The sequence below is a fragment of the Lycium barbarum genome, chromosome 9 (assembly GCF_019175385.1).
Source record: "Lycium barbarum isolate Lr01 chromosome 9, ASM1917538v2, whole genome shotgun sequence".
Taxonomy (NCBI): Eukaryota; Viridiplantae; Streptophyta; class Magnoliopsida; order Solanales; family Solanaceae; genus Lycium; species Lycium barbarum.
In genome coordinates, this window is record NC_083345.1 from 19,145,629 (window position 1) to 19,161,278 (window position 15,650).

The 15,650-nt window shown below is 35.0% G+C and overlaps 1 protein-coding gene across 1 annotated transcript; it reads right to left on the minus strand.

Annotated features, from left to right (window-relative positions):
* Positions 1-10,987: 10,987 nt before the first annotated feature.
* Positions 10,988-12,409, minus strand: LOC132611725 (protein VAPYRIN-LIKE-like). Its single transcript, XM_060326109.1, has one exon. It carries the CDS (start codon positions 12,407-12,409, stop codon positions 10,988-10,990), a length of 1,422 nt encoding a protein of 473 aa, XP_060182092.1.
* Between the last annotated feature and the right edge of the window lie 3,241 nt (positions 12,410-15,650).

A 15,650-nucleotide genomic window follows, 5' to 3' on the forward strand; every position in this document is an offset into this window, starting at 1 on the left:
CATGATTCATGGATTAAGCTAGGGTTCCTAATAACCGTAATGGAAGATTAGGAATACAATAACAAATATAGATACAAAATTCATGTACATAAATACGGGCTTCCAATATGTTGGGTTTAATGCCCTAGGGTTTGAACTTCATGGATATCAAGAAACGGAGCATGGGGAAGAACGTAGAGATTCCCTCATGTGGATGAAAGTTCTACATACCTTAATTGCTCCAAAACTTGAATTAAAGACTTGAGCTTTGAAGAAGATTTCCAAAATCTTGAATTCTTGAACCTTGAGATGGGTTTTCTTGAAAACCCTAGTTTTAGAATGATAATTTCTTGTTTAGATTACAAGGATAGGTGTTAGAATTGAGTTGGAATAATTGAGTAGGCTTACCTTGGTGTTCTTGATGATGGAAGAGGGTAGGAAGTCATTCTAGGGCTTGAAGGAATGAAAAATAATGATTTGAACTGGTATGGACGAATATATACTGTCCTGGGAAAATGCAATTTACGTCCAACACTGTGTTGGCCGTATTTTCAGTTTACGGGTCGTAAACTGCAATACGGGTCGTATTTTGCGATATGGACTGCACTACGTCTTTTCAGTAAAATGGCCATAACTCTTTTCACAGATATCCGTTTGACCCCCGTAAGATACCGTTGGAAAGGTATTTCAATGCTCTACAACTTTAATCAAGGAAGTTTTCCGAAATTCCAAACAAGTTTTGAAATACGGGCCGTAAAGTGAAATACGATCCGTATTTAACCATATGACCTCAAAATGTCAAATTCCAGAATGTTCAGAAATTCTTGGTTTCAGTTTACGGGCACTGTTCATGGTCGTAAATTGAAATACGACCACTGTTCATGGGCGTAAACCACCATATCACAACTGAACGGAAAAATTTCAATTCCCACATTCTTTATCTGATGTTCTAAGTCTAGGATCGTGGTCAAAACTTTCGTTAAAGGTACGGGGTGTTACAAGAAGCACTTAATACTGCTGCTTATGTTATCAATTTATCTCCTATTGTTGCTTTGGATGGTGATGTCCCTGAAAGAGTTTGGTTTAGTAAGGATGTCTCTTATGCCCATCTGAGAGTCTTCGGGTGTAAGGCCTTTGCGCATGTTCCTAAGGATGAGAGTCAAAGCTGGAAGTTAAAACTAGGCAGTGTATCTTCATTGGTTATGGTCAAGACGAATTTGGCTATCGTTTCTATGATCCAGTTGAGAAGAAACTTGTTAGAAGCCGTGATGTTGTGTTCTTTGAAGACCAAACAATTGAAGATTTTGACAAAGCTGAGAAGGTTGATTCTCAGAGCAATGAAAGCTTAGTTGATGTTGATCCAGTTCCTGTGACTATTGCACCTGAAGAAAATCTTCAAAATAATGAAGATCAAGTTGATAATAAAGATAGTGATCGTGTTCAGAATGACCAGCATGATGTTGTTGATGCTCCAGTGGAAGATGATGTGGCTGGCCAGCAACTAGTTGCTATTGATGTTCCAGAGAGTTCTCTCAGAAGATCTATTAGAGAGAAAGTACCTTCATCTCGTTATTCTCTCAATGAGTTTGTACTCTTGACTGACGGAGGAGAACCTGAAAGTTTTGATGTGAGATACCATTGGATTAGAGATGTGTTGGATTCTAAGTTGCTTGAACTTGAGAAGATTCACACCGATGATAATGGTTCGGATATGTTGACCAAAGCTTTGCCAAGAGGGAAGTTTGAAGAGTGTTGCTTGATCTCCGGGATGACGGTTTCCTCCACATAGTTGGGAGGGGGAGAATTGGTAGGTTTTTGGGTTTTCCCTTCCTATGTGGAATTGGATTAATAAAACCCAATCCAATTAGGGTTTTGGGTTTCCCCTTCCTATGTGGAATTGGATTAATAAAACTCAATCCAATTTGGACCAGACCAATTTTGCCCAAAATTTCTTCTATATATAGGATCAATTTAGGTCTTATTTTTTCAGAACACAAGAGTGAATTCATAGCAGCCATATAGAGAGAAAAACGTGAGAGAGAAAACAGATTTTCGTCCAGAAGTTTTCTACTACAGCAGTCCGCTCTAAATTGCTTTTTCCGATTCATTAACCGTTGGATCGTGCTGAAATATGAACTGGGGGTTCTCAACATCTGGTTCTTCAATTTCAACGGTGGAGATCGGATTTTGTGGTCTGTAGCTCAAGTTTTCGAGTACGAACAGTTGCTCATTTTTGGGGGGTGATTTCTCTCATTTCTTCGCTAGTTTTGGTGCTATCTTTTATGTATTGTTTCTCCGTGCTTGGCTTTGTTGTTGTAGCCATTTGGAGAACATTGTTGTAACTCTTGTTGATTATAGTGGAGCTTTTGTGAGCCGGGGGTTGTTGACACCCAATTTTGTCCCTCTTTTATTTAATTTTATTTACTCGGGCTTCTAAATTTACTGACGAGCTAAACACTTAATTTTCACTATTTTTTATTTTTATTACTACTACTATTAATATCGTTACTTTTATTTTCAACATTACGAGCATTACTTTACCACAAATCATTTTCGAGTTTGGACTCGTTAAATTAATTACAAGACAACACTTTGCAAAATCTTTATTTTTCTATATATTAATTATTAATTGTCTTTACATAGTATATATTGTAGCAGTTATTAAATTAGAAGCCCAAAAATAATTTAAATAAAGGAAGAAGGATCCATATTTTCATCCAATTGCTGGCCCAAACAACAAAGCACAATATGCCAAATAAATGGCCCAACCCATGTTTTTAATTTCATCAGACCAGCCCATTTATTGAATTCAACAGTCCAACGGTACCAGCCCACTAGCACTACCGGACCCGGTCCACTTCCACTCCTCTTCATCAGTTGAAACCTAAACCCATTTCACTCTTTTCCCTTCATTTCTCACCCGCCTCCCTCTTCTCTCCTCTCTCTCACGTTCCCCGCCTCCTTCCTCTCTCCTCTCTCACTCACGCTCTCCTCCACTCACCTTTGTCCCCCACGCTCCTCTCCACTCATCCTTTTCTTCCGCTCCCTTACGCTCTTCCATCTCTCTCTTCTTGAACCCAAACCTTATAAAAGGATGGTGAGTTGAATCGAGGAGGAATAGAGAAAAAAAACGGAGAAAGAGATCAAGAAACGGATCGAAAAACCCAAGATCTGAAATCCAAAAAAAAAAATCTCCCCACAAAACAAAAAGCTTACACTTTGAACAACAAGGAATCATCATATTTTTTAGAAAGAATGAATTATTCAGTGTTTGGGAGACCCAACTATCTTCTACACTTGATTTTTCCTTTTCCGGTGAACTTTAGCCGCGACAAAGGGTTTCCAACAAATTCAATTTGATTTTCTTTGGCTTTAAAACTTTCTTCTGCGGATTTGTTGAGTTTAGAACTCAAAAAGAATTCGAGTGTCGTTCGCGTTCGAGTTTAGATTTCGAGATCCCGCACCCCGTTCACTGCACCTGGGAAAGGTAACCGTTCTCCCCTTTTAGTATTAAATACTTGCCCATGAGCTAATTATGTGTTTAGTTTAGTTATATGGTGGTTGATGTGTTACATTTAGCTGCTGGTTATGGATTTAATTTTAGTATGATTAGAGATTATTAAGTTCAATTTATGACTGGTTTGTTATTATTTTGTTTCAGCTGATTACGTAGGCTGTTAGTATAACCATAATGTAATTTTCCTCCCTCACCTTAGTTTTATTTTAGTTCTGTATGAACCCCGCAATTAGACTAGTTAGTTTCAATCGGTTGTGTTACATTTGTTGGTTTGTGTGTTATCGGAGTTCTAATAATGTGGGCTTTCTTTAGGTTCTTCTCGGTGAAGAACTAAATCGTGAAACTGCTGGTTTGTTTATTTATAAGCTCTTCCTAATGAGTTCTTGGTTATGTTTGAGTTCATTTGTGTGTTTCAAGATTTAGTTAAGTTATAACTAGTCCTATTTCTTCGATGCTTTAAGTTCAAGTTAGAGGATCAAATGTTGGACAACACTCCAATCCTTCTCCTTGTCCTTGGTTAAGTAGTTGTCTCATTAGCATCCCTTACACTCTTATTTTTCTGTTGGTTATATGAATGAGTCTTGCTTAGTGTTATTTCACTTCAATAACTCGTTTGGTCTGAGTATATACTCTTGTTGAAATGGTTAGCCAGTTTCATATCCTATTTAAGTCAGTCCGTTAGATTTTTTTTTTTTTGTGGAGTATTTCAGCTTGTCAACAGTATTCCTCCACTATGATAGTAGTTTGGATTAAATAACATTTCTCTGTATCAACTTGAGTATTACCAACCACTCAGTTGTTTCAGAACAACAGCTGACTAAGATTTTGTTTAGCTAAAATGTTGCTTGTCTAAAGTATCTATTGTTTTAGTTGTATCAAAAAATGAATCTCTTTCCATTTTCAAGCAAACTGCAATTTGTTACTATCATGTAATGTTTCTTGTCCCTTCTTTGACAAACTGGTTGGTAAATTCATTTGTGACGCTTTATTTGAAATGATGGTTTCCCCTAAGATCTATGATCTAGGCAAATCAAGAAAGTTGACTTCAGTTTCGTAGTATGATCTTGGTAATTTTAAGATGCAACCAACCGATTTATTGATTTGTTTGAATGAAGAACCATTTTTGACAATCTAGTATAATGTTCAGTTAAAGGGGGTTTACATTTTGTTTTGTTGTTTCCCACTCCCTTTTGCAAAACAGGCTTGTCTAAATGTCTAAATCAATTTTGTTAATCAAGTTCATGAGCAATCTTCTCACCCTTTAGATGATGCATTAAAAGCTTTTCATTTTTACGTGAGTTACAACCCTATACAGTAGGTGCAAATGTGCAAGTAGCTGAATATTAGCTTCCCAATCTTATTCGAATTCAAAGGGATTATGCGATCATGTTTCCTTTATCTTCCTAAGTAGTGGTCAGCTATCAATATTGCTTAGTGACAAGATTAAGTTGATTATGTCAATTGCTAAGTTCTTGACTTAAGACTTTTGAGATCTGCTGTATGGCTCTGTTCTTTCAAGTTGCAATTTTCAGAAAAATGTAATCTTTTTCCTTTCCTAGGCATGATTGTATACCAAATCAATCTTTAACTGGTTCGTTTCTCATGTCTACAAATGATTATCTCCATTTTAATATTTTTAAAATGACAATACACTTTAGATACATCGGAACCTGAGTATGAATATGTTAGTTTGAATATTTGCTTGATTTCGAATTTGCTTGTATGTTTCCCTCATTATTAAGAAGCGGCAAAGCATCTCTAACTCCTTTTCTTTTCATTTTTGTGCATGACCATCTCGCACACGAGTCCAAGGGACTCGTCATCTCCGCATTCAGTGTTGGGAAAAGCCCAACGAAATCTCTCTCGAGTCAACCCCATCAGCCACCCGAAGCAATATATTAAAGTTGCTGGGCCGAAGCCCAACAGTGAACAGATCGCAGCAGTTCATAAAATGGGCTGAGCCCACTCGATTTTATTTATTCCTTACTTTGTGCATTTAAGTTGTATTGTATAACTAATACTAGAATGAACCTTAGTGGAATTAGTGGGTTAGTTTTATGGGTAGTTAATTTAAAAGAGAAACTAACAATTAGTTCCTTAGGTTTCATTCCCCCCTTTTTTTATGTTCTAAACTATTTATAGTATCTATAATATTTATTAGAATAATTGATTTTCAAAATAGCATAACTACATATTTTGGGCTAAAAGAATCAGGATTCACTCTTACTATCGTAGAAATTTAAAGCGTCACAAATTTTACATTAACGTTAGCTTATTTTGAAAATAAAAGGGCAAGTTAGTTCTGTGGATAACTTCTTCACTTTAGCTCTTTTTCAATGCTTGAAACATGTATTTGTTAAAACAATTCTTACATAGTCTATATTGAATTAATAGTCTTTTATAAGTCGTATTTTTAAATAGCATCGGAGTACTCTTTTATACAAATTATTACCTCCTACAAATCGTATTTTTAAACAACATTCCTATATATCTATTTGTAACTTTAACTATATTTTCAAAGCTATTTTCTTTCCTATAATACTATATTTACATTTAGCCTAGCTAATCATAAGTCTGGTCGATTAACCATTGTTAATGGGTCTTAAAGGATGCCTAATACCTTCCCTTTAGACTAATTGAACCCTTACCTAGAATCTTAAGTTTCGTAGACTTTAAAACAGATTTAACTTTAGATAATAACTTTAATAAACTTTAGGTGCCCTAATTCACCGTAAATAATTAGGTGGTGACTCCTTAAAATAAACAAAAAACAAGAATCACCAATATGTCGTACTTCAAATTTAACCCGGTTAAAATGGGGTATGACAGGGGTCCCGTGGGTGTTTCCTCTCACCTTGAAGGGGTTTTACCATGTAAATTTGGTGTCTCTTGCAATTGATTTATTTTTGCTTGCTTTGCTATTTTATTGTTGGTATAGCTGCTGCCCGAATGTCCATCTGTGCTAGTTTTTATTGTCTTCTCTTGGTTCAAATAGTGTGGGAAGTTTTGACTTGGGTATTTCTTCCGCTGTTATCTCGTCATGCAATTTGGTTATTGGCTTATTGCTTGTTTCTTCCCAACACAAAGACCATACATCTTGGTATCAAAATGCAGAATGTCCTTTTACACAGTAAGATTTCAGTAAATTCAGCGTAGTTAATTGAGTTGTTGGAAATCTAAACTCATTCTTCCAAGGAATTGTGCTAACTATATGTTAAGAAAGGTTTGATTCATCACTGCACAAACAGCATGCTTTAGAAAATAAAGGAATAAGGTAAAAAAGAGACCATGGTATATTGGTATTGAACAGAAGTTATTCGACATTTTGAATTTGGCTTGCCTTAGCTTAAACTACTTGTGGATGACATTAAAACACTTAGTGCTATTACGTTATGTTGGCATTCTAGGGATGATGAGGATGGTGAGATTTGAAGTAGTGGGAATCTTGAAAGGCATATCGTAGCTGAGGGTGAACAGGTCAAAAGACCACCTTTTTAGGACCAAATATTGTATTTCTTCACAACCAACAACTCTGATCATGTGCAAGTGGGAAGCAAGCACAAATTTTGAGATTGAACCTGTATTATTAAATATACGAAAAAGGCTCAAATATGCCATCGAACTATCAGAAAAGGCTCATTCATGCCACTCGTTAATAGTTGGGCTCAAAAATGCCACCGCCGTTACCATTTTGGGTCATATATGCCATTATCACTGACAGAACTCTACTACTACCAGATTTTGCCACGTGGCATTATCTAAACCCTTCATTTTACGAGTGACATATATGAGCCATTTTGTAGTTCAGTGGCATATTTGAACCTTTTCCCAATTCCTATATAAACCTCAATCTTTTCTAATTTTATGTAACAAACTTATAAGGACAAATTTTGTCCCTTATATTAATAACATTATTATTCAAATAGAAAAATTATGCTCTCTTATTTAATTGAACTAGTTTCTGGGCACGTGTGTTACACGTGTATACCTTGCTAATAAACATACTTTTATAGAATTATATAAATATAATGTAATCCTATTTTAAGGTATAAAAAAACTAATTATATGACAAAATTCTGTCCACATAAGTTGTTAGATGTCTTATTGCGATTTTTGACTTTGCCTGCCTCCAACTACTTAAGGTGTTCGATTCTTCTTTCTTTTGTGATAAGCTTATTAAAAATAAATTAAATGACAAGGTTATGATAATAATCTCTTCATCTCTTCTAAATTTAGATTATTTAAACTTGATATGTAATTGTTAAGTATCGCCATAAGAATTTCTTGAATTTAATGTTACATTAAAGAGTATAATGATGGTTAGTAATAAAAGAATTTATACCTATTAATTAGTGTTACACAAATTTTACAGGTGTGTTCACTTGGAAGAGTAAAATGATTGTCCAATTTTACATGAATATTTTATTTATCAACTTCTTACTTGATAAGTTGTAAAACTTGGAGAACTTTCTTTCTATGATATAAGATTATTGCACTAATTTTATAGCCATTCAATTTAATTAAATAAGAGAGCATAATTTTTCTATTTAAATAATAATGTTATTAATATAAGGGACAAAATTTGTCCTTATAAGTTTGTTACATAAAATTAAAAAAGATTGAGGTTTATATCGGAATTGGGAAAAGGCTCAAATATGCCACTGAACTACAAAATGGCTCATATATGCCACTCGTAAAATGAAGGGTTTAGATAATGTCACGTGGCAAAATCTGGTAGTAGTAGAGTTCTGTTAGTGATAATGGCATATATGACCCAAAATGGTAACGGCGGTGGCATTTTTGAGCCCAACTATTAACGAGTGGCATGAATGAGCCTTTTCTGATAGTTCGATGGCATATTTGAGCCTTTTCCGTTAAATATATTGAGTTGATTTTAACAGCTCAACTAAATGCATCAATCTTGATTGAATGAGACAAAAGACCACTTTTTAGGTTCAGCTACGTGTTCTTGATTCTTGATTTGCCCTTATCTTTTACAACAACATATCCAATATAATCCCATCAGGTGTGGTCTGGAAGGGGTAGAGTGTACACAGATCTTACCTCTACCTTTTTAACGGGTAGAAATGCTATTTCCGATAGACCCGCGGCTCAAAGAGAGATGAAAAAGCATCAGGAATAATAAACATTAATAATAAGCAGTAATGGCAGCACGACAATATGATAGATAACATAGTAAAAGAAACAATCAAATAGTATTAGCGATAAGAACAACCAATTCAAAGCAGTATAAAAGGCATGACGAAATACTATAGAAAGCAAAATAATATGATAATCAAAGTACAAACAACAACAAATAGTAATAGGAATCGAAAGATAAGGACCTATAAGAATACTACTACGACTATTAGTATGAAATTAAGGATAAATAAGACAACTATTTACTAATCTTCTACCCTAATTCGTATCCTTCATAACCTCCTATCTAAAGCCATGTCCTAGGTAAGCTGGACACGCACCATGTCCTGTCAAATTACCTTCCCCAGTACTTTTTTAACCTACCTCTGCCTCTCCTGAAACCGTCTATAGTCAACCTCTCACAACTCTGCAATAGGGCATCCGTGCATCCTCTCTGCACATGTCCGAACTATCTCAACTTTGATTCCCGCATCTTATCCTCCACCGAAGCCACTCCCACCTTGTCCCGGATATCTTCATTTCTAATCCTATCGCTCCTAGTACGCCAACATATCCATCGCAACATCCTCATTTCCGCAACTTTCATCTTCTAGACGTGAGAGTTCACTCTGCCCCATACATCATAGTTGGTCTAACAATCACTCTGTAGAATTTGCCTTTAAATTTTGGTGGAACCTTCTTATCACACAAGACTCCGGACATGCGAGTCTCCATTTCATCCACCCCGCCCTTATCTTTTAGAGGGAAAAATTATTAGTCAGATTGTTTGTTAATGTTGATTAAGCAAGTCCCTTTCCAGAAAAGATTTTAATAATGGGGTGGCACAGAAGCCCTTGAATTCTACACCATTTGATAATGAGAATCCTTAGGTCTGCAAACATGAATGTTATGGAGCACAATTAGGTATCACACTTGATATAAGTTGACCTTTTCCCCCCTAATATACTTGCATGAATTTGTCCACTATCAAGTCAGCTGAGACGTCAAGATCATTGATAGTTCTGCCAGTCACGAGAAGATAAGGAGAATAAAGAATCAGAACTACGTTGCTGAACCCAAAAAGTGGTTTTTTGTCTTGTTCCCACACAAGTAATACTAGTGCAAGTCTGCAATATGCATTTCAAGATACCCCCTTGCTTCGATATCATCATCATCGATCTTTTATCAACGTATTGTATTACTACTAGGTGTCTAATGTCATCCACAACTAGTTTAAGCAAAAGCCTGTCTCTTTAGTTTAGAATGTTCAATAGCTTCTGTTAGGACCATGTGTTTGAGTCACCTTCTTACTTTCCTACGCCATTTTGGTTGTGATTTGATCAATTGGACCTTTCTCAGTTTCTCTACATAATTGTTAGCACAAGCTTCTTAGAGGAACGTGTTTGGTATTCCAAGAATGCAATCAAAAAGCTGAATTCAGTAGAAACAACTCCAGTTTTCCAGCTAGCCCTTGTACATACAGATTCATTCTGCATGTGCAAGTTTATTTCCTTATTCTTGAATTTGTATTCCTCAGTGCTTTATAGGCAGTCTCAAATTTTAAAATGGCTAAAAGTTGAAAGAATTGGAGATCTAAGTCTGAGTATTTCCTGCTTCTAATTATCAACCAAGCATTTAACTGAAAATAATTTTAAAAAAATATCAGGAGTAATTCTTATTCTCATATTTTTTAGAAGAGAAGAACTCAAGGTTATTGAGTACCAAAAGTCCGAATTCCTGCTTTCCAAAGGCTCCTTGCTGGCGGAGGACCAGAATGAAAGCGTCTGCTTCCACAATAAGGGTTGCCGCTTAGTCCAATCAAAGATTCCAATTTTGATGTCTTAAATGAAATGAGTGGACTGGAATCAGCAGAAGAAAAAGAAAGAAATAGAAAGATCAATGACAGAACAAACAACAAAACTTATGACATACACATCAACACAACAAAAAAATTACACTATATGCATTTGAAGATTTATTTCAAGAGTAAAGCCTTGAAATGGCAAAGAAAGAAACAACTGGAGCTCCAGGTTTGAGTATTTTCTCGGCTTCAAATTATAAACCAACCACTAACACTGGAATATACAAATTAGGAGTAATATCCTTTAGTTCTATCAATAATGAACTTACTCATTCCAATTGAGAAGAATTCAAAATTTTTGAGTGCCAAAAGTAAAAAAAAATCCTATTTTCCAAATTTTACAAAAACAGAACATGATTGCCTCCCAACATTTCAAGGCTATTCAGATTATACAAGTTATAAAAGTAGTAAAAAGAAGTCTACAAAACGTCATTAGCCAAAAAATATACAAGAGCCTGTTGCGATTGAGTTAAGCTCCGTTTTGCTCTTGATTATACAAACTTGTAAGTATGTAGATGTGAATGATGACTCTTGAAACAGTCCAAATCACAAGAAACCACTCCTTTAGCTTTAAAGCTCTTCAAATTAGCCTTAGCACCTTGAGCAATTAAATACATCGTGACTTCCTTTTGTCCAGCCTCAATAGCAAGATAAAGCGGGGTGTGTCCACAATCATCAACAACATCAAGCTTAGCTCCATGCTTTACCAATACCTTTACCCCATCAATTTTACCCTTAAAAGCTGCTCTATGCAAAGGAGTCCAACCATTCTGATCTCTTCCATTCACATTCGCCCCTTCAGCGATACATTTCTTGATATTAGCAACATCCCCTTTTCTTGCAGCCCTATGCAGAGTGTCTCCCAATTGTAAAAGATCATACAATTCGGAGTGGCCCTTATCGATAGCAAGCTCATAGGCAGTCTTCCCTTGTTTCGTCACAACATATTTTGCAAAATTGGAATGATTCAGTAAGAAGCCAGCTGCTTCAACATGGCCTTGGTGAGCAGCAAAATGCAAAGGAGTCCAACCTTTAGAGTCTAACATATCTGTATCACTCCCTACTGAAACAAGAAACTGAATTACCTCAACATGTCCATGAATCGATGCTATGTGAAGGGGAGTTCTACCTTGTGAATCAAATGAGTTCAAATCTATGTCAGCATAACCCAAACAAAGAATCTCCATCAAGTCCACGCGGTCCATGGCTGCTGCATAATGCAGAAATCTATCAAAAGAGTTGTTAATAGTATAACCAGACTCAATCAGGACCTGAACAGAATCAAGATTTCCAGATTTCACAGCCAGTGACATAGCGGAGTCCCCATCTAAATCCCTTCTATTAACATCAGAACCAGCCTCAATCAAAGCTGAAAGACAGTTGGAATTTCCATTCTTGGCAGCAGATTTAAGCAGTGAATCAAGCTGACAGCCACTACACATAGACAAGGCTTTTGGTAGAAGCAAACTGACATCCAATAAAGTGTTTGATGAAACCGAAGAATTGGATGAAAGAAGAAATTCCACAACTTGTGGACCGACAATGGATATGGGAATCTTGGCATCTTTGAAGATATGTGATCCAGTTCTTGAGAAAAGACGGCGAAGATCATCCTGACTGGCTTTACCAGTAGGAAGCATCGATGACTTAACCATAATGGTGTCCAAAGGGGTCGAAAGAGGAGGCTGATCACAAGAATTAGTCAAGAAAAGAGTGAAGGAAGCTGTGGAGAGGGGAGGAATAATAGTAAATGGATGTGAAAAAGAGAAAACAGAAGGCCTGGTGGTAGAAAGACCAACAGCTACAGACATGGTGTGCATGAGATTGCTTAACTTGAAAGTTGCAGAAGACTTTTGGCCTTTGTTGAAGCAGAGTTTGAGTTCCTCCAATTCAGGCTTAACAAGTCTGTCCATGCTTTGTTTCTTTTTGGGATGAAAGAACTTTGACAAACTGAGAATAATGGTGTGTATGAGGTTGCTCTAATTAATAATGTGTGAACGATATGATGATTGATTAGATAAATATGAATGCCAAAATGGCTGATGGTGATGTAATGTTAATATTTTGGTATTTGAATATTATATGTTACATTGTTCTCATCTGAATGATACAAAAATGCATTTTTAAACAAGTATTATAAGATTACAGTATGGTATAATCTACGGCTAGATTCGAATTTTAAGTTTATTTTAGGTGATTATTATGGAGAGGAGGATGGTGTTACTGTCACTTTGAAAATAAAGATAGAGGAAGAATGAACATAGTATTTCAATATTTAGGTTTAAAGTATTGACAACTTTTTGGGGCTGCGTCATCTACAGATGGATTATTAGCAATAGTTTTTAATTGATCTAACAACTCCATTACTTTGATGGTTGCTTGACCAGGTCCATGGTACCATTCAACTTTTTCTTTCTACATGTGGTGTCGAAGAATACACATACAGGAAGTTATTACTACGTGATTTACTATTCTAAGTCGTTGGATTTAGAGTGAAATCAGTATGCATTTTCCAGCAGGAAAAGGTTTGTTATTGACTCAAAATTGAATACTCGATTCACATTAATTACAATATAGTGAAATTTGTGTTCTATGGCTTTCAAAAGAAAGGCAGCTGAAGAGGTCTCATGTGAAGTATCAAGTTTTTTATTCCTCTAATTTGCAAGTTTTTGTTACTAGTATAGTTTCCGTTAAACTAGCGTCTATTTGTAGGTTAGTTAGATTAAGAGTACTTCAATTCCTATTATGACCAAAATGCAAACTTTTTTGGGTGCTTTTTCTAGTCTCGACATGACTGAAATACATTATTTGGCACAAAATTGACTAAAGTTGGGCATGTTCACACAATTACCATATTATTTACACAGTTGACAAATTCCCATAGTATTGTTTGTTAGATTGATTCAGTCTCGTCTTCTCTTTTCCCCTTTCCGTGTAATTCAATTTAAAGATACTTCATTTGAATGAAGTCTATCCTAAAGAACTCTCCACAGATATTGGAAACTAATACCTAACAATTACGGCTTTAATCAACCCCTAAATGCCATTTAGTTGCAAGACCTATTGCCGACAAACTTGGGATCATGAAGAAATATTTTTAGTCGTTTTTAATTATTTTTTAAAATTATATATAGGGGAGAGGAGAAGTGAAAATTGGGAAGGAGATTATAGGGTGAAAAATCGTTTAAACTTAATTGCACAGTTGCAATAGTCACTGATTAAATCCAAATCTTAGGGAGAATTGAGTTGTGACTTATCTGTAGGTGTTACATTATATCGTATAGTATATCTTATAGGTGTATGACTCGTTTAATTCTCATTAGGTCCTTCCTTACCCTTTCTCTACCAGAGCCTCCCCTCTAAAGAAATGTCCACTTATCATTCGAGGTTGACGTACTATATAAATTACGGGTTCATTCGAGCGCAGTAATTTTATTTAGACCTTATATGTATTCAAGTTTACTAATAAAATAAAAATAATAAATTTCGAACCCAATAATTCGAGATGGATATAGGAGGGAAGAGAGAGACAGGTAAATGGATTAGTAGGTTAAGTGGGCTTCCATGAAATTTCCTGTGGGAATTGCTTAATTAATTCATTATTTTGTGCTACGTTAGTGTTTTGATTATGGCCATGTCCTTGTTATTTTTATATGCAAGTATTGTTATATGCGAAAAATATATAGACAACCCCTTACGCTTGATAATAAATTTTAGTTAGATATTTGAATTAAAGCTTGTTCCAATATAATTGAAAGTATTTCTATAAGACACTTTAAGTCAAACACTTAACATATGTCACCTCCTTTAATTATAAGTCATAAAGCCTCAGGTCTATTCCAATTGAAGCTAATATGTATACTTAAAGGTAATGATATATTTTATAAGGTTAACTTAGCTATTTAATAGATGTTTGAGAATACAAACAAAAGTTTTTTCAAAATTTAAACCGTAAGTGTCAAAAGGAATACTTTATTATATATTCAGGTACTCAATTAAAATAAGTCCTAGTCTTTATTTACTGGCAAGTTTAAGGAACGTATTAAACCTATAAAAAATGTACTATGAACAATTGGAATTGTCTGAAAATCCAAGAATAATCATATCATTTCGAACACAGTTTGTTTTTCCTAAACTGCTTCTTTTAGGAACAAAAGCCAACTGAGAATCTACACGTCTTTTTTTCGTCTGTCAAAAGCGTATCCAATGTTTATTTATTTATTTTGTTGCTTTGTCTGTTCGTTCCTACAATTTATTGATTCGTTGTTACAGTTGTTGAAATGTGACTCTGTTTGGCTGTTTGCTAAGCAATATTTTTGTTTTGAAATGGGCATAACTACCGCCTTCTAGGTGATACTTCAAACATCTCCTTCGAAACTTACAAACCAAAATCAAGAAGATTTAACTTATAATATACATAAAATAGTTTTAAAAGTAAGTATCAGTGTAATTTACGTTGTCATCTATCTAATTTTTTAAGGCTACTAATTCCACTAATTATAAATAATAATCTGTAGTTATTATTTAGATAACTTGACCGTATAAATTCTTTTACCCCATTATGGAAATAAGTCAATTTCATTACAAAATATCTGAGGACATCCAACCACAAAAAATAAAAAGTACAATAGAAAAGAATAACAAAGTGAAAAGATATAGTACACTAGGAATGGTTTGGTACAATGGATTAGCAAAAATAGTGATGGGATAAAAATTTAGTACCACCTTATTCTTTATTTGGTTATTAATTATGGGATAAGTTATCCCAGGATTAAAAATAGTGCTGGAATAACTTATACCATCAGAGGGTGGAATAGTAATTCTGGGATAACTTATCCCAGGATAAAACTGTGAAATTGACTAAAATAGCCCTGAGGTTCTCAAAACCCTTTTTCTACTACATAAGGTGGAGGGTATTTTTGTAAACAAATAACTTTTTCTTAAAAGTTATGCAATGCATGTTACTTTTAATACAACAAACCAAACAATCAATAAGAAATAATATCAGGATAACTAATCCTAACATAAATAATCTCAGCATAACTTATCCAACATAATTAATCCCATCATAACTTGGGTTCAAACCAAACGACTCCTAACAGTACAGTTATACCTTCAACATAGACTTACTACTACGTATCATTTACTCTATAT

Excerpts from the sequence above, each read along its gene's own strand:
- LOC132611725 (XM_060326109.1), bottom strand. The coding sequence starts at position 12,409 with ATGGACAGACTTGTTAAGCCTGAATTGGAGGAACTCAAACTCTGCTTC.